General features: G+C 50.3%; 1 protein-coding gene across 1 annotated transcript; it reads right to left on the bottom strand.

Moving 5' to 3' along the window:
• Positions 1-3,272: 3,272 nt before the first annotated feature.
• On the bottom strand, positions 3,273-21,741 carry ANKRD16 (ankyrin repeat domain 16). Its single transcript, XM_075727576.1, has 7 exons — positions 21,404-21,741; positions 17,403-17,623; positions 13,427-13,469; positions 12,179-12,287; positions 10,335-10,496; positions 7,046-7,124; positions 3,273-3,433 (listed from the first exon to the last, which is right to left on the bottom strand). Exons 1-7 carry the CDS (start codon positions 21,739-21,741, stop codon positions 3,273-3,275), a joined length of 1,113 nt encoding a protein of 370 aa, XP_075583691.1.
• Between the last annotated feature and the right edge of the window lie 862 nt (positions 21,742-22,603).

Raw genomic sequence — 22,603 nt, 5'->3', positions numbered from 1 at the left:
AACTCACAGAGAAGTGGGCCAGGATGGAGCAACAATTGCTGACAGCTCCTAAGAGGTACAAAAGGGCACATCCAAAACCCAAACGTGGTCACCAACCTAAGAAAAACCCGTGAGATGTGATAAGGATGCAATAGCTGCAGTCCCTCGTCCTCAGCGTCATCGCAAGGAAACCTGGCTAGGCCACCCAGGCACAAGTGACTTGGTACTTGAGAGTTTGGGGGGGGTGTGATGGTGCGACCGCCAGAGCAAAATCCATTTTATTTAAAACCAAAATGCCTTCCTTTTTGGTAAGGTCTCTGACAGTGTGGCAACGTTATTTCATAGAATCATAGAATCGTTTAGGTTGGAAAAGACCTTTAAGATCGAGTCCATCTGTAAACCTAACACTGCCAAGTCCACCACTAAACCATGTCCCTACGCGCCGCGTCTACACGTCTTTTAAATACCTCCAGGGTACTCCACCACTTCCCTAGGCAGCCTGTTCCGATGCCTGATAACCTTTTTGGTGAAGAAATTTTTCCCCATATCCAATCTAAACCTCGCCTGGCACAACTTGAGGCTTGATTTTCAACCTATCCAGATGCTTCTACTTACCCTGACTGTATCTCAGCCACATCCTACAAGACGGAGGCACTAGGTCTTCTCCTCCACGGCTGTAGGACCAGGAGCATTTGCAGGGTCCCCAGCGAGCACCAGTGCCGAGGGTGGAAGAGGTGGCATAATAGGACAGCGCCAAAGCCGTACACCGGCTGCCGGGCTCTGCTCCAAGCTGCCTTCAGCACTGCGTGGCACGGAGCCTGGCTCCTGGGCTTCCTCCCTGGGGACCAGGCACCCACACCGTCTCTCCACGTGAGACGTCTGCCAGGAACGCGACAGGGGTTCACACACACGCAGTCTAGCGCTGCTGAGCTCTTTGTATTTTGCAGCACGCTCCCATGGACACAAAGGTGTCATGACCCCTTGCTCCTACCTTGCAGCAAGTAAGCAACAGCAAAAACAGCAAGAAAGACAACAAGGGCTCTTCCCTGGGGTTAATTTTGCAGGCATAATGCTGAACATTCCTTTTCTCATGTCCTTTTGTACCTGATCATCTGTGACAACAACAGCCAGTTTGTTTCTGTGCCTCTTTTTGTTGGCTGAAGGGCAGATTTAAACCAAGGGTAAATAAGACAGCGCTGGAGATGTGCCATTACATCTCACTTTTGGACGGGAGCACAGTGCCTGAGCTCCCTGTCCCAGGCGGACAGACCCTCTGCTACCATCCAGAAGCCTTCAGAAATCATAAAGCACCTTCAAAATAATGCAAATTCCCTTTCATGTTTTCAGGGTGTTTGCCATAGCCAGGAATGCTAGAGACAGACATTTGAAAACATTCTTGCTTGCTTTCTGGTAAAAGCTTAGACTCACAAGCAATCTGAGCTCGTTAGCAGGGATATTAGGAGGAGACAGCTACTTCATGGTTTGCTAAAATCATGAAAAGTGGGAATGAAGCGGCCCCTTGCACTTCCCAGGCTGCAGTATTGCTGTATGGAGGCCAGGGACAGCTTTACAGAAGCATTCAGGATCTTTAGAGGAATAAAGCCACTTCCTCGCCTGCCCAGGGGCAGATACAGCTCCCACCACCCTGCATCATTAGCGCCTTCCAGCATTAATTTTGTTTTTCCTCTCTGGTGGAGAAGAATCTCCTTCACAGATGGAGAAACAAGACAGGGGAAGACTGGCAAAAAGCAGGTCTTTGCAGGCATGTTCAAAAGTCTTAAGATGCTACCGAGCCCTGCTTCTCCTCCTCCTCCTGCAAGCTATCAGTCCCCTCTCATAGCCCCGCAAATGATTTTTGTGAGGGTGCTGCCTCTCGAGCTGGCAGAGGGGAAGAGGCCCTAACCCTGCTGGGATGCTTCACTCAAGAGGAGAGCGGCACTGTTGTCTCTCTGGCTTAGGATTGTCGTGGCAAATTCTGCTCCCGGGACCACAGGGTGGGAATTTCTCACCCAAACAAAACTCAGCATCGTCTTAAACCCACCCCCGAGGCACGTGGGTCGCACATCAAACCATGACGTGAGCACCACGGCTCGGGCAGAGCAAAAACCTAGCTCGCTCGCTCAGTTATAGGCCTGTCTGGTTTTTAGCATCTGCTATTGCTAAAACAGCAGAATCCCCTTGTTTTTTATGTCTTGACATTACAAAGAGACAGAGGCGTGCCATGTTTCTATGCAAAACCAAATTTATAAATCCAGATGGATACAAATAAACCGAACAGCTACAGTAGCTCTTACCTTTATGTGATTCCAGGCCACTAGAGACTTACTGGCTACACTGAATATTAAGCCATTTCCCTGTATGCTTCAAAGAGCAGAATTTTTTTTTTTTTTTAAGTTCATTGGTGGTGAGAAGTGCCAAGTGAGGCCGTCTGGAATAACAAATACCTCTTTTTGAGTCTGATCCAAAGACCCTTGATGTCACTGCAAGGTTGAGGTTTTTATATTGATTTCAGCAGGCTTTGAGATCGGGTTTGGGCCACAAAAAGGATGTAAGAGGTTGATGCAGCTTGAAGACTCCCTGCACTTGTCCTCTGCAGCTCAAACCTGATGAAGGAAGAGTCACCAAGGGCTCACTCCCACTGCACCGCACTCGGCCTCTCTCAGGGGCTATTGAAAGAGGCGGACACTTAAAACAACTTAAGAGATTAGCAGAGAGCAGGTCCATTAAGGGCTACAAAAATCAACAATCCAGGTATATCTTCTCCTTCAGGATGCCCAACGTATGGAAACGTCCCAGCAAGAGCTAGGCAGGCTCCAGGGGGTTCAAGCCATGCAGGTCCCCAGAGGTCATCTAGCAGCAGCCCAAGAGGCTCCTTGCTTGGATGGTTGTACTTCAGGGAGCTGCGGCCTCAGCTGTTTGGACGTGCTGGGCGCTGCACAAGAAGAGATGAAGTTCAGCCCTGAAATGTGGAAGTGAAAGAAGAGCAAGCCATGAATTTACAAGGATGGGATCAGGACAGGAAGGTGACAGCCCAGACCCATTATATCCATTATCTTTTTGAGATAATCCTATTTAAAACATGCTTTTCATGTCTGTTCTCTTTTTGAGATAATCCCATTTAAAATGTATTTTCTCCTAACCATATTTCCCAGATGTCAAGCTTGGTTTCTCTGATGAATCCTTGGGCAAAAATTCCATCATTTTAAACAGGTGTTTACCTAAATCTGAATAGTTGATAAGTGATAACTAACATACCACGCTGAATTGAAACAGGCTTTTTTTCACATTTTGTCTCACGTGCTCACATTCGTTTCCTGGAAAACCTGCATGACATCCGGCTTCCTCGCAAGCTGCCGTGCCAGCGTGCCGGTGCTATCCGGGGCATCCTGCAGCCCAGCGCAGAGCAGGATCCGCGCAGCAGCCGCCTGCTGCCCAGCGCACGCTGCGTGCAGGGCTGTGGGGGAGACAAAATGTCAAGACAGGAGCTGAGATTGCCTAGTGATTTCAGCCTCAGTCCGCTTCAGATGCAAACACTGGTGGATGAACAGCTGTACATGAGCCAACAATGTGCACCTGCTGCCCAGAAAGCCAACTGAATCCTGGGCTGCATCAAAAGAAGCGTGGCCAGCAGGTCGAGAGAGGTGATTCTGCCCCTCTGCTCTGCTCTGGTGAGACCTCACCTGCAGCCCTGCCTCCAGCTCTGGGGCCCTCAGCACAAGAAGGACATGGACCTGTTGGAGCGGGGCCAGAGGAGGCCACCAAAATGATCCAAGGGCTGGAGCCCCTCTCCTATGAGGCCAGGCTGAGAGAGTTGGGGTTGTTCAGCCTGGAGAAGAGAAGGCTGCGGGGAGACCTTATTGTGGCCTTTCAGTACTTAAAGGGGGCCTATAGGAAGGATGGGGGCAATCTTTTTAGCAAGGCCTGTTGTGACAGGACAAGGAATAATGGATTTAAACTAAAGAGATTTAGACTAGACATAAGAAAGAAATTTTTTACAGTGAGGGTGGTGAAGCACTGGCACAGGTTGCCCAGAGAGGTGGTAGAGGCCCCATCCCTGGAAACATTCCAGGCCAGGTTGGATGGGGCTCTGAGCAGCCTGATCTGGTTAAAGCTGTCCCTGCTCACTGCAGGGGGTTGGGCTGGATGGCCTCTAAAGGTCCCTTCCAACCCAAAGCATTCTATGATTCTACGATTCCCAGGGAAGGAAACCGAGGCAGCAGAGGGAATGCGTCGAAGGTGAAAAATGGCTTTTCTCAGCTGTGACACCCAGCCAAGCAGCTGTGTGATGGTGCAGCAGGGCTCAACTGCTGTGGCCGTGTGTATCTACAGCAGCGATGGGATGACAACGCCTGCCCAAGCAGGGGACACATCCTCTTCCACACCCAGCCATGCTGGCAGAAGAATGATCAGCCTGGCTTAGAATTGTTTATAGAATCATAGCATCATTGAATCATTTAGGTTGGAAAAGACCTTTAAGATCATCCAGTCCAACCATTAACCTAACACTACCAAGTCCACCACTAAACCAGTTAAGGGTAGAATAGCAACCCCACGCCTCCTGGCTGGATCATTTTTAATGAAAGTAAAAACCAGGAATCATTAAGATTGGAAAGGACCTCTAAGATCATCATTCCAGTCATCAACCCAAAACCACCATGCCCACTAAACCATGTCCCAAAGTGCCACCTCTGCCCATTTTTTGAACGCTTCCAGGGATGGGGACTCCACCACCTCTCTGGGCAGCCTGTTCCAATGCTTGACTACCCTTTCTGTGAAGAAATTTTTCCTAATATCCAACCTAAACCTCCCCTGGTGCAGCTTGAGCCCATTACCTCTTGTCCTATCACTAACTACATGGGAGAAGAGACCAACACTCACCTCACTACAACCTCCTTTCAGGGAGTTGTAGAGAGCAACAAGGTCTCCCCTCAGCCTCCTCTTCTCCAGGCTAAACAACCCCATTTCCCTCAGCCGCTCCCCATCAGCCCTGTGCTCCAGACCCTTCCCCAGCTTCGTTGCCCTTCTCTGGACACGCTCCAGCACCTCAATGTCTTTCTTGTAGTGAGGGGCCCAAAACTGGACACAGTATTCCAGGTGTGGCCTCACCAGTGCTGAGTACAGGGGGACAATCACCTCCCTGCTCCTGCTGGCCACACTATTCCTGATACAAGCCAGGACGCTGTTGGCCTTCTTGGCCACCTGGGCACACTGCTGGCTCATGTTCAGCCAGCTGTCAAGCAGCACCCCCAGGTCCTTTTCGGCCAGGCAGCTTTCCAGCCACTCTTCCCCAAGCCTGTAGCGTTGCATTGGGTTGTTGTGACCCAAGTGCAGGACTTGGCACTTGGCCTTGTTGAACCTCACACAGTTGGCCTCGGCCCATCGGTCCAGGCTGTCCAGGTCCCTCTGCAGGGCCTTCCTGCCCTCCAGCAGATCGACACTCCCACCCAGTCTGGTGTCATCTGCAATCATTTAGGTTGGAAAAGACCTTTAAGATCATCAAGTCCAACCATTAAAGATGATCATCAAGTCCAACCAGTCTTACCCCAGCTATTACACCGTCTTTCCCTCATGGGTTACTAGTCCCTCCAATCCATCGAGCAGTACTAACCTGGCTGAGCCAAAGTTAACCAGGTTCGCAAACTTATTGGCAGTATTTAAAACAACTCAGTTCACTTTGACCGAGTCATGGGCAGAGTGTTCCCAAGGCAGGAGGGGGAGGCTGTGGGACAGAGTGGGCAGAGCAGAAGGCCTCTGGGCTTCTTACTGCTCTGTGTTTGGGGTGGATTTCATACTGACGTGCAAGAGAGGGGTTTGAAACTACTCTGGATGTGACCGGGGTCCTTTATGGGCTGGGGCTCCCTGCCAACTCACTCCACGGTCAGGGAGTAAATCAGAAAGGTTTCCGTATGCTGCATGCAGCAAAGAGCATCCCAAAGGAAGAGGCTGAAACAGCCAAGCCCAAGCCCTGGCTCATCCCGCAGACCCCTCCGACAGCCGGCACGCTGATCCAGCGTGGCTCCAGCACAGTTAGGTGCTCCTGTTACACTTGGTTTGTGCAGCAGGGTGAGCCAGCCGCTTTCTCCTGGCCTAATCCTGCGCTGGGGTGAGTATCTTTTACGCTGAGGGTCGTTAGCTCCTGCTGCAGGCTGATGTTGACCATGAAGCATCCTGATCCCCATGGATAATCCATGCAGGACACTTTGCAGGAGCGGAGTCAGGGTGAGAAGCTCCCCAGGATGCAGTGACACTAACACAGCAAAGGTGCTGGGGAACGGGGCAGCTGATGGGCACAAGGGGCCACCAAAAACGTCCCAGGGTTGGACAAGTTCAGCAGAGTTTGAATTTACTCACTGAGGGGGTGGAGGGAGAGATCGAGAGATACAAGACTGTTCATGCTCACCACTGAAGCATGTTATTAAGCAAACCTGAAGACTGGGTAAGTTGCCAATTTTGGCAATGGCTGCAACCATTTATATCCACTTTTTTTGAGAGATGCTGATGCAAGAGATGCCTCACACTCTCACGCTGGGAATGCCAGCTCACTGACATTACTATAGCAACTATATTTATGTTCAAGCTCTCTGTTATTTGCTCATAAGCCATTCCTAGGCAGTTTGCTAAGGAATTGAGGCTTAAGAGCTTGCGGAATCGTTGTATTTGTCTGCCCACCCTAACTGTTTCGAATTGGCTAATTTCAACCAAATTTGATGGTGAGGCGGGCGGTATCAAAGATGCTAAGCTCCCAAAAGTTTCATGCAAAATAAGCAGCTGGGTAAAGAGAAACACCAGTTAGCATCTCTGATCTTCCCCCAAGGGAAAGGCCCCGGTGTAGGCTCAACCACGCCATTAGAGATCAGAAAGTCCAGCAGGACGAGAGCCAGTGAATGAAAGCTGAAAAAAAAAAAAAAAAAACCCCACACGTCACGCTGCTCCAAGAGCCATTTGCATACGTGCATACACTCCGCTGAGCAGACACGGCACGGGCTGCTTTGGAGGCTGGGCTCCTGTTACTAAAGCACGCTCTCGCTGTCATACAGAGGGTGAAGAAAGAGCTCGGCAGCCTTACCAGAACGGCTCTTCCCATCCTTTGCGTGGACATCAGCGCCGAGGGACAGCAGCGTCTGGATGGTGTGCACGTGTCCTTCCTGCAGTGGTGAGCACAAGCATGTGGATTATTTATTCAGAACCAGCTCTGCACAATTTCTCACCTTTGCATTTAGCAGAAATAACACAGGCCTGAAAAGAAAGGAGGCCGCAAGTGATCTGTCCCTAACTGCATATGGCACCTGGAAGGGTACAGACGCAGATCCACTCTGTCACAGTCAAATCTGGAGCTACCAGGAGCTTCTCCAAGCTCCAGAGGACCTTACAGCGGCTTGAAATCAGGGTCAGCTGCCTGTGGCAGCGCAGATCGGGTCCATTAGCCAGGGATTGCCCAGGCACAGCAGACACGTTGCCGTTACCCTCCAGGAATTGGTCACAGAGATGCCACCGGGCACCTTCTCCAGCCCTCCTACTGGCAGCCCGTGAGAGGAGCCAGAGCTTGGCCCTTGGTCAGCGTGTCTGCACGCCTCGTGTGCTCCTGGCACCGATTTCAACCCAGAAGCTGAAAAAGCAGCAAGAGGCATCCCAGGAGCATAATTCTCTCTGCAAATATTTAACACAATATTTTAAAATCAAAAGTGTTCAATTAAGACCAACAGCTATTAAAATCACACTACAGCGCAGAGGTGTCTCTGGTGGTGCTGGACCAGCCTAAGACTGAGAGCGGTGCCTCGGCAGGGCAGGCGTGATAGACACACAACCCAGTCCAGATCCAGGCACGCAGATCTGCTTTTAGACAACTGTAGATCCCCATATGATCCTCCTGATCATGGTCAACAGATCCACCTTGCACAGCCAGGACCTTGAGGCACAAGGAATTTGGGGGACTGTCTCCCAGCATGGCTTTGCCTTCACCAGTGGCTGCAGAGGAGTTAATGCACAAACGACCACTGACTTACCGCTGGGTGACACAACCTAAAGATGTTTCTTAATAGCAAATTAGCACGCTAATTTGTCAACCGATCTTGCCTTTTCCTCTCCTCGCCTCCAGTCAAGTAACTCAATTAAATTGCTTTTAACTTCAGCTGGCCAGAGCCGTAGGATCCCTGACTTACCTTTCATAATTGACAGCTGGCTGTTTGTTAAAAGGACTAAATGTCAGCAAAAAGCCGTGTGTTTTCCCACACTGTAAATCCCCTTCAAGTACCACAGGGATCTAGAGTTGCTCTTACTGAGGTGTATTTCAGCTCAGAGAGCGGAACCTGTTCCTGATGTGGACTGTTGTGCACCTGCCTGCGGTACCCTCAGGCACCGGCATTTCCTAAAGGATTACTCCGGTATTTGTAATGCCCTGTGAGAAGATGCAGAACGCCACGTTTACACACCGTCACGACCCACAGCGTCCTCTACCTTTCCTCTGCCAGTAGGCAATTTTAAACGCTGCAGAGGAAAATGCAATACAGCCCCCACACCCCTCCTCTCTGCACAAGCTTCTCCGTAAATAAATCCTCTCTCCCTGAATAACACGCCCGATTTTGTAATTACTTCTTCGATGCGATGAATTAGTCTTTGTCGTGCGGCATGAGAATGGAAGGCCCTTATTTTTATCCCCACCACCCACTCTTTTCCCCTGTTATCGTACGACTCGGTAGCATCTTTCCCCCTGCTCAAGGCTCCCATTTCCCTGCTGCAGGCACACCCCCTCTCAGTGGCAAAGACAGCAAGCCAGGAACTGCTTTAGCTGCCACAGCCTTGGCAGCAAATTGAGTTGAAAGCGTAATTTGATTTTCACATATTTATAAATGCAAAGTAATAAGAAAAGAAGGAAAAAAAAAAATCACCAGCCAAACAAATGGTGCTGTAAATATAAAGTGACACTGAGCCTCGGGAAGGAAGAGAAACCCATCAAATCACTCCCCAATCAGCCACTCGCCAAGACAGAGCTGGGATCTTCTCCAAGGCACATTATATTCCCCAATAGCCTTGCTGTTAAACGTACCCTTGGCAACCAAAAGGGCTTTCAACATGGTTTCTCAGAGCATGAGGAAGGGAAGCTGGGAGAAAGGCCTCCTTTGTGGGAGCCAGCAAATGCCACGGCTGGGTCCTGCTGGAGGAGAATACTGTTGCCAGCACACCCAGTAAGTGTCAGTGATGCTTTTGTAGGAGTGGAGCGCTGGGACGCTGCTTCGTTCCCACTACAAGTCTAGACCGGGCTCCGAGCGCTGCATGTTAAAGCTCATGAGGTTTAACATGCAGGGATCTGAGCAGGGACCTTCCCTTGCTGCCAGCATGCTGCACGCTGTGGTGCAACAGCACTGAGCAGAAGGGAGGCAGCAGGGTTCCAGGAGGGATCCTGGTCAGCGGTGAGGCTTTTGGGATCTGCTGTGCGCTCCCAGGGAACGTTGCAGGACCCACAGCCCTCCAGGCCCCGCTTCCCGCACAGGCATGAGATGGGAGGAGAACAATCAAATGACTCTCACTGCCTGGAATTCAAAACAACTCCTGTTCGAAGGACACAGATAAGCACCTGTGAGCTCCCTTTGCCTTTCCACCTCTCCTTTCTCACATCTGACCATGGGCAGGCCAGAATCCGGCCTACTGGGACAAACAGTTGCTGTTTCACAGCACATCAGCCATCTTCTGGCCAGCAAGCTGCTGACAGGGAGACTGGCTGCTGCCCGCCATGACCCAAACTGCCAGGGCTGAATAAAGACCGAGAAAGAAATCTGAGCAGCGTTTCACCCACATCTCCTCTGCCAAGTGAGTGAGAAGACGCTGGTCAAGAACTGTCACAGCTCGTGAACTGTTGGTACGTACAGCTCCCAATAGCTAGGAGGGCAGACTCCCTTCAGGTATCGCACTTTGGTCCAAAAGCAGCAGACTGGAAGAGTAACGCTCACCAGAGGCGTGGGTCAAGCCCTATCCACAGCATGGCCAACGGATGTGTGGCAAAGGAGCTGGGTCCTATCACCACTCGCCTCTGCTCCCGCACGATCCCGCTCAGCCACACGCCAGGCAGGAGGGTTTGCTATGCCTCAGCGCAGTCAGCGGCGTAGGCAGGAGAGTGGTGAACAGAACAATTCAGATGTTGCCGCCACTCTGCAGACAGCTGGACACACTTAATGAGGGTCTAAAAACCGTTAAACAGGGTATGGGACTGGTCAGGAGCAGACAGACAGTGACAGAGGATGAGCTAGGAATGTAAATCCTCTATCAGTGGCCAACATCTAAACCAGCCTGTTTTAGATGCCTGCCTGTGGCAATCCAACTGGCAAAGAATTTGTAGAGGAAGCCTGGGAAAAGGAACAAACCTTGGCTGCATAGTGCAGTGCTGTGAGTTGGAGGGCCGTCGCTCTCTCGTTGACATCAACACCCAGCTCGGAGACGAGGAATCGGATAGCTTCATCCTGGGCCGTGACGGCTGCCCGGTGCAGAGGCTGAGCGCCTAGTGCATCCACGACTGTAGGACAGGCCTGGAATGGGGGAGGAGGGAAAGGGAAAGCAGTGAACAGCCTGGCCAAACCTTCAAAGACAATCACCAGCCCAAGCAGAATCACGTCTGCCTGCCACCGGCCATGGTGATGGCAATGAGCACGTGGGACGTCACCAGCAGGACCGGCACAGTTGGTAGCACCATGTTTTGCAGACCGGAGCCAGCTCTCTGCTGAGCTTGTTAAGCGGTAAGTAAAACTAGTGCCAAAAAAGAAGAACCGAGCCCCCTCTCTCTTCAGTTGGAACATATATGTTGGGTTTCAACTCTTTAAAGCAGCAAGAAACAACCCACGTCCAACCTTTGTGCTGGTGGAGAAGAACTTGGACACAGGTAGAGGGAAGGAGACCGGTGGTGACCTCATGAGATCTCTTCCATAAGTCTCTGAACGTGAACCGCAAAGACGTAAAATCAAGAAGGGTAATGGAAGTAATACACAGTGCACTCATCTTAAAGGATATAATCCAGCCTCTTGACGTTTAGTGGGCCTGGCTCACGGTTTTATAAAACCTAGAAGGTAGCAACACTGCCATTAGCGTTTCCAGTGCTGCTTCATGGCAGTAAGCCAGGGCACCACAACGAGGAAATTAAATCAGCTATTGCATCTTCATTGCCTGAAATGTGAGACTAAAAACATAAGCAAATTTCACAAATGTTTTATCCTGTAAGGGCCAGATGAACAAAGACAAGCACACGAACATCTCCTGAAGTCAACAAGTATCTACGCACTCAAACACAACCTGGGCATCAAACCGTCTCTGCTGGGTGAGGCTACGTGTTATGGCTGAATTAAGTCCAAAGCCTGTGATTTTGAGAAGCGTGGTACCACCTTCCCTGGCCCACTCCATGCCACACTGGGGGCTCAGCTGGCCAATTCAACCTGCCAGCGTGGCACAAACAGACTCACTGGTTTTCCCGTGCTAGCTTTCTGCCAGGCCAGTGAGCCGCACCAGTTTGGCACGGTGTCCAATGAACACCAGAGCTGGTGCAGGGGAGAGGCAAAGCGAGGGCAAAGTAGGTGAGAAGGGAGGCGCAACCCCACCTCCGTGAGAATCGGCCATTAGGTGGGCTCCAACCATCTTGCATCGGTTCAGTGATCAATAAATAATGCAGTGGTCGGGTTCCTACGATGCACAATTGGCTCTAATGACATCTCTGTTACGCTTTGTACGTTGGAGGAAATCGGAGATTACTGGGAGACAACACGGGAGCAGCAGCTGGCACAGGAGAGGGAGGCCAGAGATGAGCTGCTGTCGGCACAGCCAGATGCCTCCGTGTTATCCACCCTCGACGCTGCCACAAGAGCCTCCACGCTGAGCCCTGGCATGCCCGAGTGCCGGTCTTGCCTTTGACACAGCTGCCCCTGCAGTGCTGGGCAAGTCCCGTCCCTCCTGCCACTGCCTTGCGTCTCCATCCCCCCCTCACCAGCTATGGGGACATATCCCTGCCCCAGGGTGAGATCTTCACCGTGAGCTGAGTCCTGGTGGCCTCACTTGGCAAAATCTTGCTCATCTCCAGAGGGAATTTGCCTTCTTTCGCAATTCCCTTCTTTACAATTTGGGAATTTGCTTTTTTACAATATGGTTATAGTGAACATGTGGATTGTCTGTCCTGGTAGTTCTAGGTCAGATCCTGGAGGAAGGAGGTGAGGTTTCTGGCACCTACCTGGTGTTTTTCCAGAAGCAGCCGAGCAATGTTAACATGGCCGTTCTGGATAGCATCCATAAAGGGAGTGACTCCACATTTGTCTCTGCTGTCAGGTTTGTACTGGCACCTGGGAGAGAAGACAAAAAGCCAGGACAGAGTTGTTGGCGTCTCTAAAATCCTCACTGCACCAGTTGCTTTGCATCGGTGGGGCAGGAGACTATCAGTGGATGGGACTGGAAACGGCAGATATAAAGCCTACTTGTACACCACGCATAAATCTGCCTTGGTGCTTTATGGCCTGGGGTACGGTCTGCTGGGGTTTTTTGGGTCAGAGATCTGGTACTCAGCCAGCGCAGCTTGCTTGGGCTGCAGGAAAGCCAAGGCTCTACAGATCATTTATATTTCCCTTGTCCCCCAAACAGAGGATCTCTAGAAGGGGTAAGGTGTGCGCTGGCAGAGGGGAAAACCATATCCTCACGTAACCCCACCACACACAAAATCAAAGCCCACAGGTCTCGCTCAGGTTAAAGCTCCATTGAAATGAGAGAAGATGGTTGGACTGGATGATCTTAAAGGTCTTTTCCAACCTAAACGATTCTATGATTCAAAGACTGAATTAAAATTGAAAGCCTGGCTCAAATCACAGGACTATGTTTATGCTGGGCCAAGCGTGGACATGAATTAACAAGACTGGGACGAGTCAGCTAACAGGAGCTGTGGCTAGCAGCGGCTGCGATGCCTGGGGAAAGCTGCTCCAGCTCTGGCAGCAGGCAGTGCTGGTTAGGAAGGTAACAGGGTCAAGATGACTGGGCACGGGCTGATTTAAAGCCACTTCACAGCAGTCTCCCAGGAGCTGGAGCTGGAAAATAAAGCCTGGAGGGTGAGTCCAGCCTGAAGGAGCTGCATCCAGAACCGAGCTGCCAGAAAACTGCTCTGTTGTTATCGTATGGCCTCGGACACATCGGACGCAATGGGAATGAATCAGCACAGAAAAAGAGCAGGGTTACATAACCGGGGTTTATGTCAATCAGAGCCCATCGGAGCCCATCCAGAGAGCATCCTTGTCTCAAAGGTCCCTAACCGGCTGTGAAAAACCCGGAGGAAACAGCAACAGCCTCGGGATCACATGCAGGGCAGCTGTGCAACTGGGCTTCCCGAATGGCATAAACGCCCTTTGTGTCCGGGCGGCTGCAGCGAGCCTGGCGGTGGACGGGAGGCGGGGGAGAGCTGGAAGGCAGAAGCAGTGCTGGGAGGAAGCCTGCTTACCGCTCCAGGAGCAGCTCCACAACGTCAAAACAGCCATGCATTGCTGCGAGGGAGAGAGAGAAGCGCAGGGTTAATTTATGTTTTCATGCCACTGTCCGCCTACGGTGAAACATAATCAGGTTTCTGACCCCTTTGGCTTACTCATGATGTGGGAAGGGGTTCCAAGAGATTTTAAATTGAAAGCTTTTGATACTTTTTTTTGTAATTAAAACATCGGCTCCACATCTCAAGCCTTCCCTTCCCTTGATCCTATAGGGAAACACCAGATAAAACAGGGAAAAGGCACGCATATAGGCACCATTTGCGTCTACCTGCAGAGCGCGCGCACGAGACCGTACATGTAATTAAGCTGACACAAAGATCTTTTCTTGCAAGTGTTTGTTAATCCCTGAAGTGAAATCTCCGAGAAGCAAAATGAACACAAAGCAGGGAGCTGGTGAATAGCTGGATGGCATTTCCACCCCTCCTCAGCCACACAGACTACCCATCACTCCCATCTCATCATCCTAATGAAGCATCCTCACCCAGACAGCATCTCAGAGGAAAAACAAAAACAGTGGGGGAGGATTTAAACATCACGTACTGAAACAGTCTCTTTTTTTTTAAAAAACACATCATGTTACAGTAATGTAAGGACAGCCTCGATCTGGCTTTTTTACTGCAGGTCATTTTGCAAAACAAATGAAATACATTAAAGAAAAAAAAAAAAATCAAACCAAGCCCGGAGCTGCTACATCAGGCTATTTACTCTGTGCGATGGAAGAAGGGCCCCTGGCAAATGTGTGTTACCAGCAATAACCTTCAGATGCAGCTGCACAATAGATACTCTTTGAGAGCCCAAGGAGGGGTTCCCATCCTCCCAGATCTTGGCCGTTTGCTCCTGCTCCCTGCCCATTTATCACCCCTTCACCTAAGCTGACGTAAATACAGGCAGAGCCACACTGTGAAAAGGATTTTCGAAATGGAGGCTTTAAAAAAAAGAAAAAAACCAAACAAGCTATGTGAAGAAAAAAAACACCGCAAGCAACACGATTACATCCTCCAACAGCAACAGAGACACAAGAAAGCTGCAGCGCTCAGATCCACTGTTGCACTCCACTTCCTCTAATTACATCTCCCCCGCTCTCTTGCCTCAGGCTACGGATATATGAAGCAGCAAAGCTTGAGGAATCAACCGCCCCAAAAAATTGCCCAGGGGAGAAAATTACCCATCATCTATCCAGGGATAACAGTGCCAGGAAGCCAGCTGGACTGGTCACGGGTTAATGCGCTCATATCCACACCCTTGGGATGTAAACACATTGAGACAGCAGTTCGTCTTGACATGATTTCCCCCGGCAGCTCCAGCATCATCTCCAGCCCCTCGCCGTGCTCAGGAGCTGCGTCTGTGTAAGTGGGCTACGTGGTGGTGTGCATGGGGATGCTGGCACCAGCACCCACCCAGCAGCAGCCCCCAGCATCGTCCTGGGTTAAAATTATGCTGGGGGCAAAGGTGGGTTAAGCAGCTCCAGCCCTTCCCGCTGCCCAGTCGCTACTGTACTGGCTACTGCTCCACTAACATGGGGTCCAGGGTTTAATCTGGATCAGTAAAATGACCAGAAATCAACCCAAATCACAGGTTGATGGCTTTGCCAAAATGAAAGTCAAACATAGGAGGTGATACAGAGGTGGAGACACCTCTATGAGGCAGCGAGAACCGGGCGCTGGATCCCACCGCTGCTGTCTGTACCCCCATATCCCAAGCGCTACAAGGCAAGGAGGAGACTTTAAGCTCAAGGTTAAAAGCACCCCTTTTCCTCAGGACAGTCCTCACCCTGCTCCTGACCCAGTCCCCAGATCCTCAACCTCCAGATCCCAACCCAACGTCCACCTCTCTGCGGGGAAACGGCTGAGAGGGGGCTGCGAGCCCAGCCTGCCAGCCCGGCCACAGAAACACAAGACCTGGGATCGAGCAGGGACAGGAGAACGCACGAACAAATGAGGATTAGCCACTTCTCATTCAGGCAACCTGTTCCTCGCCGCCCAGCCTGAAACATCAAACAACTCATCAGCTATTTTTAATTCCCAGGTCAAGCACAAGGACTAAGGTGCAGCCGATGCCTCTGGGCTGGGACTGTCACTGCTGATGAGCATGGTGCGGTGGACAGGCAGCTACTGAGGGCCGGAGAAGTAACAGGAATGACAGCTAAGGGACAAGATACCCAACAGATTAATTACAGCACAGCAGGGGTCTCCTCACGATACCTCGGGTCTTTCCAGAGAGTCGATCCCTATTAAATTCTTTGGGAAATGAGTTTAGGTAGCCACAGCTTTGTGCAGAGGCTCCCCACGTTCATCTCTCCTGCGGAGAAACTGCCGAGCCCTGGGACACACAGCCTAATCCCCGCTCAGGGATGGGGCACGTTTCGGATTCAGGTCAGCTACCACCCTCCAGACCTGAGCTTGCCCCACAACATCACCTGGACTCGGTGTCACACACCTCTCCCTTCATTCACTCGCTCCCTTCATCGTCCACTCCCACTGCATCTCTGGAGGGCAGAGTTAAGGGGATTTAAGCTCTGCGAAGACCCATGCTTTATCTGCACTGCCTAACTTGCACAGGTCTGTGGGTAACCAGACCTGATACTCTGTAAGGGGCAGTGAGACACGGTGGGACGAATTTAGTTCTGCATTAACATATTTTTGGGCCATTCAACTTATTAAGGCTCAGAGGACTTAACCGAGGCACACCTTGTGCATCAGTCATAAATTAAAATGAATCACTCCCCCATCTTAAGGATGAAAGAGTCAGAAAGCCAGAAACCAAATCCAAACTGCCTCTGGGTCACCGTTGAGCTGTGTCCTTCTGCTCCCCACCATGCCTACAGATGATGTCTGTGGTTCCTCAAAACCAGTTTGCACCCTTTATATGTCCTTTTAAACCAATGAAAAGGGCAGGGCAGGGGAATCGGACATGGTGGGCTCCAACCCTAACAACAGTCCCTGTGTATTCTCAGCAGAGACTATCCTTTTCCTTTGCGGAAAGGCATTCTGGATTTCTCACCACCCAATGCTACCTTCTTAAGAGCAATGTGAGAATCGCAAAAGCTGTGATGTTTCTTCTGGAGGTTATGCCTAGAGACACTACGGCTCTGCAGATTTGCCATAATGACCTAACCCACCAAGCACTCGGACAAAAATGGAGCATTTTGAGAGACAGGCCTCTTACAAAAACTGACAATGAGACTATAAACCAAATTGGTAAAAAATGTCCATCAACAGGCAGATCCCAAAAGGTGCCTCTCAGCACCTCTGCCGGTTTTAGGGCTTTTAAAATGCCAGGATATGCTCAGAGCCTTGTAGATTTTCCAAGTACAATTCGCAGCTTTATACTCCAGCAAGGAAAAATGTATCGCAATGTGTTCTGAGCCACGGGAGCTTGGACATATCTGTCACAGGGAGGCAGAGATGGAGACCAACACCCTGGCCCAAGGAGGCCAAAGTCAGCGGGTGATTGCGAGTGCTCCTGGCACAGATCCACCACTCCCAAGAGAACATAACTGTTATTCACCACAAAAACATGCTTTGAGCAGAGGCAAAATTGGGTGCAATAGGAACTGAGGACCCTCCAACATCACAAGCTCAGTCTTTGGTACATCATGAAGAAATATTAAGCCCAATTCTTGCTGTTTATTTATCTGAAAGCAACTAAAATGAGTGTCTGTCCTGAGGTGAAAGTCTGCAAAGATGTAGCAGAGCACTGTTAGCAGACAGAAGTTCAGAGAGGTGAGCTCCCACTAGTGCCCACCACTAGGCTCCTTCCATTTAATTTCAATAATTTAACATTTAACTGTTTCCCTGTGGTTTTGTATCAAGATAGGTTTGCTTCTCCAAACTAAACGTGAACTGAAACAACAGCCCTTTTCTGTTCTCTGCTGCCGCCACAGCCTGCTCTTCTTTTCCAACCCATCTGGTGGCAACGGGAACCCTCTTTTACCTGCTGTGTGCAGAGGCGTTCTCTTTATCGTGCTCTCCGTGTCCCAGCTGCCCGGGGACATGTCCAGCAGGTACCGCAGGACCTGGGGATGGCCCTCCCGGCTCGCGATGTGGAAGCAATTCCAGCCATCCTTGTTCTTCAGCAGCGGGTTGGCTCCATGCTCCACGAGAGCTTTGATCACCTCCAGGTTTTGCCTGGTGCATGCCATCATTAGGGGAGTCCTGAAAGAAAGAGGAGGCAAACATAACAACCAGAGAGACGGTGTTGTACGAGCCTGACGGCTTTTGTTCTAACAGCTGAGCTTGAAGCATGATTTAAAGTTGTCTGTTGCACCAACTACGCTGTCTAATAAAACATAGTAGCTCAGTGCCAGCTGTGGTAAGCTGGCCAGAGGGAAAATTGATGTGCTAAAACCACTCTGAGGTAGCAGGAAACTTTGCTGGCTAAAGGCAAAGACCTTCTCCAAGGCAAAGACCTTCTCCAAGCCCAAGGCTATATTTATCATCTCACCTGCATTCGGATGCTTTGATTGAGGCTCACCAGACGCTGCATATGGGCCTATGAGATTTTACAGCACTGTTTTTTCATGCAGGTAATATGGGGTCTGGACTTTTGGGGACTGCTGAGACAGAGCTGTTAACACCAGTGTTTCTTAAACCAGCCAGTCACCCAGACAGGCAGCTGTGGCTGCAGGCAGCAAAACACAGACAACTCCGCGTCTCCTGGCAGTAGAGCACGAGTGTACCAGCAAATGCCACTCTGGAGCATTTCTGATGCAGAGCAGCTGGCCTGAGAATGAAGCTTTTCACACTTTTGTCCTGTTTCACATGTCTGGGAACAACCTTTGATATTTAAAAACATTTTTACAAGCTCCCCAGGGGAACAGCACCTTCTCCATCCCACAATTTCTAAGCTGTGCCTTGCACGGATTGTGCGCGTGCTCCTGGAAAGCCAGTGGATACATCTGACACATAAACACAGCAAACAGCTCATCTCACCCTGCTTTCAACCCCGTGTCCAGCAACGACCACGTTTTCACACCTCTAACCCACACACTGCAGATTAACAACCACCCCAGCTCCTGCTTGGCAGCAGGGCAGGTTCACCACCGAGTTTCTCCTCCTTGGTGACCTGTTATCTCCTCGCCCATCCTTCCCCACTGAGGACCGGTGCGGTTGCTGGATCTGCAGCCTCCTTTGGACAAACGAGCTGAGAGCCATCAGGAGGTGGGCATTCGCTGAGGGTTTATTCGCAAGGCAAAGAGCGGGTAACTTGAGGCGGTGAACCCACAGACACCTCCTGTGTTGTGTTTGGCTTTACTTAAGTGACTGATTTCACTGCCCTCACCAGCACCAACCCCTGTTTTCCTTAATTACCACATTATATAACAGTAATAGTTTAACCGCAGCAAGTGGGAGCTGCATTCTCCATTTCATATGTTTATAAACTTCACCCAACCATTGAACGTTGGGTGTACGCACAGATCGGACAGAAACCTCTGAGCTTTCCCAGAAAAGATGAACACTTCTTCAGCATGGAGGGGACTTACCTCTTCACCAACCCACACACATCAGCTGGGAGACCGAAAAAAAAACCCCAAAAAACCAACCCATTCCTCATTCAGGAAAAGCTGCAGCACAAAAACTTCCTGCTACACAAGGAATAAGGATAAGGCTGGGAATACTGTGTCCAGTTTTGGGCCCCTCACTCCAAGAAAGACATTGAGGTGCTGGAGCGTGTCCAGAGAAGGGCAACGGAGTTGGGGAAGGGTCTGGAGCACAGGCCTTATGAGGAGTGGCTGAGGGAACTGGGGTTGTTCAGCCTGGAGAAGAGGAGGCTGAGGGGAGACCTGATCGCTCTCTACAACTACCTGAAAGGAGGGTGTAGTGAGGTGGGTGTTGGTCTCTTCTCCCAAGTAGTTAGCGATAGGACGAGAGGTAATGGGCTCAAGCTGCGCCAGGGGAGGTTTAGGTTGGAAATTAGGAAAAATTTCTTTACGGAAAGGGTAGTCAAGCATTGGAACAGGCTGCCCAGAGAGGTGGTGGAGTCACCATCCCTGGAAGTGTTCAAAAAACGGGCAGAGGTGGCACTTTGGGACATGGTTTAGTCTAGTTTAGCCTTGATTGGATTAGAGTAGACTTGGTAGTGTAGGTTAATGGTTGGACTGGATGATCTTAAAGGGCTTTTCCAACCTAAACGATTCTATGATTCTATGATTCCTTGTCCTAAACAGCAGGGAGAGAGATTTGGCTTAGATATTAGAACAAATGTTCCAGTTGTGAGGACAGATAGGGACAGGAAGAGAGCACTGAGAAGGGAGATAAAATTTCCAGCGATGGAGATTTTTAAGAAGAGATTAGACACGCGTCTGTTGGGGACGATGGGGTAGCGCTGAGCCTGGAGCTCCATGTTTCCTGCAGCTCCGTTTCTATACAGTGCCTCAGATCAGCGTATATGTTCGCTGCAAACGAGACTTTGTCCAAAGGCTGGGAGATGCGCTAGCAAGAATGTAGCTCCCCGGTTTTAACCCGTGGATGGAAGGATACTGCAGGCCTATCAAAGAAAACCAGGCTCTTACGCACGTCTGCACGCAGCTCATGAGATCTCTGTCTCCCTCTGCTCCCCCTGATATCAGCACGATGCTGGCACAGCCTCGAATTACGAGGACTGGGATGCTGCCTTTGTATTTGTGTTAGTTCAGCTTCAAAACAACCTCCCAGGGCCTTAACTTGGGAGCTGGGGTGAATCTTTGCTTTCTTTTGCAAGAAAGCTCCCTCCCCAAAAGGAGAAGTTGACGTTAATCAAGCCTGCTGCTTGTCTGTGGATTAGGCTTTATTTTTTATTCCCAATTCTCATTCCCTCATCATTTGCTTACGTGTTACCCATGTGGCAGGAAACAAAAGCCCTGAAGAAATCAGTTGTTTCTTGGGTTGCTGAGGCTGTTGCTATTGTATCAGTACCAAATCTGACCTGAGATGCTTTGTTTGCTGGGGGTAAACAGGAGTAAAACTCACTTTTTATCTTCTTATTTCAGTTTCTGAGGACCAGGACACAAAAATGTGAATCGGTATCACTGATTCTCATCAAACAGGGGAATGGGGAAGAACGAATAGCTGCAGATGAAAGCTTTTAAATTGGATCTGCTTAGGAAGCAGCAATTTACAACTTCTACGATAAACAGGGGAAAATCAGTGATAGGGCTGGAATTTAGCCCAGAAAGCTAACCGTATCCCGGGCTGCGTAACAAGAAGCGTGGCCAGGAGCTCAAGAGAAGGGATTCTGCTCCTCTACTCTGCTCTGGTGAGACCCCACCTGCAGCCCTGCATCCAGCTCTGGGGTCCTCAGCACAAGGACATGGAGCTGTTGGAGCAGGTCCAGAGGAGGCCGCAAAAATGATCCGAGGGCTGGAGCCCCTCTACTATGAGGACAGGCTTGAGAGATTTGGGGGTGTTTAGTCTGGAGAAGAGAAGGCTGAGGGGAGACCTGATCGCTCTCTACAACTACCTGACAGGAGGGTGTAGTGAGGTGGGGGTTGGTCTCTTCTCCCAAGTAGTTAGAGATAGGACAAGAGGAAATGGGCTCAAGCTGCACCAGGGGAGGTTTAGATTGGATATTAGGAAAAGTTTCTTCACGGAAAGAGTGGTCAAGCATTGGAACAGGCTGCCCAAAGAGGTGGTGGAGTCACATTCCCTGGAGGGGTTCAAAAAACGGGTAGATGTGGCACTTTGGGACATGGTTTAGTGGGCATGGTGTTGTTGGGTTGACGGTTGGACTGATGATCTTAGAGATCCTTTCCAACCTTAATGATTCCTAGTTTTTACTTTCATTAAAAAACCATCCAGCCACCAAGCCAGGAAACACGAAATTAATTATGACTCTCCCCTTAACTGGTTTAGTGGTGGACTTGGTAGTGTTAGGGTAATGGTTGGACTGGATGATCTTAAAGGTCTTTTCCAACCTAAACAATTCTATGATTCTATGAAAGCAAGCCAGTGACCTACCAGTCTGCCTTTTTCAAGCAGTCTACGCTCGCACCTCTCTCCAGGAGGTAGGAGACACACTCCCCTTGGCCCATGGAGGCCGCTTCATGGAGGGGTCTTTTGTAGTCGCTATTGAACACCTCAACGTCCATACCCAGCACCTCTACCAGGTAGGCGAGGACATCCCGGTGCCCGTACCGGGCAGCGTGGTGCAGCAGTGTGTCCCCCGAGCGCCCGTAACGTTGGTTCCGCACCACCGGGCCCAGCGCCTCGTCCGGCCGCAGCTCGTCCCGGAGGAGGTCCAGCCGTCCCTCCTGCACCAGTCGGAGGAGCGGCCTCGGCCTCTCCCCTTCTGCCATGGCCAGAGATCTGGAAGAAAGAGGAAAAAAAGTCAGGATTATGGTTTCAAACTGCGTGAATACAATGGCTGCTCCCTGGGTCGGGAAGAACGGAAATTACCTTTTCCCTCAGGAAAAACAGAACCCAGCTCTCCCTCCAGAAAAAACAGAGATTTCCTTCTCCCTCAGGATAACTAGAAATTTCCTTTTCCCTCCAGAAAAGCAGAACCTGGCCTCCCCTGCAGGAAAACCAGAAATTTCCTCTCCCCTTAGGAAATCCAGGAACCTCAGTAAAACCAGAAATTTCCTTTCCCCTCAGGAAAACCAGGAGCCAGCCTCTCCCTCAGGAAAACCAGAAACTTCCTTTTCCCTTGGGAAAACTACAAACTGGTCTCTCCCTCCAGAAAACAAGACATTTCCTTTCCCTTAGGAAAACCAGGATCCAACCTCTCCCTTAGGAAAAACAGAAATCCCCTTTCCCCTCAGGAAAACAAGAAATTTCCTTTTCCCTTGGGAAATCCAGGAACCAGACGCTCCCTCCAGAAAACCAGAAATTTCCTTCTCCCTCAGGAAAACCAGAAACCAGCCCATCCCTTAAGAAAACCAGAAACTCCCTTATCACTTAGGAAAACCAGAAATTTCCTTTTCCCTCAGAAAAAAGAGGAAAGCTCTTTTCCCTCTGGAAAACCTGAAATTTCTGAGGGAAAAGGAAGGTCTTTTCCCTTAGGAAAACCAGGAAGGGGCCTCTCCCTCAGGAAAAACACAAATTTGCTTTTCCGTTAGGAAAACCAGAAACCCAACTCTCCCTCCAGAAAAACAGAAATTCCCTTTTCCTCAGGAAAAACAGAAACCAGGTTCTCCCTCAATAAATCCAGAAATTCCC

The sequence above is a fragment of the Pelecanus crispus genome, chromosome 1, assembly GCF_030463565.1.
Source record: "Pelecanus crispus isolate bPelCri1 chromosome 1, bPelCri1.pri, whole genome shotgun sequence".
Lineage (NCBI taxonomy): Eukaryota > Metazoa > Chordata > Aves > Pelecaniformes > Pelecanidae > Pelecanus > Pelecanus crispus.
This window is presented reverse-complemented; position numbering and strand designations above follow the sequence as displayed.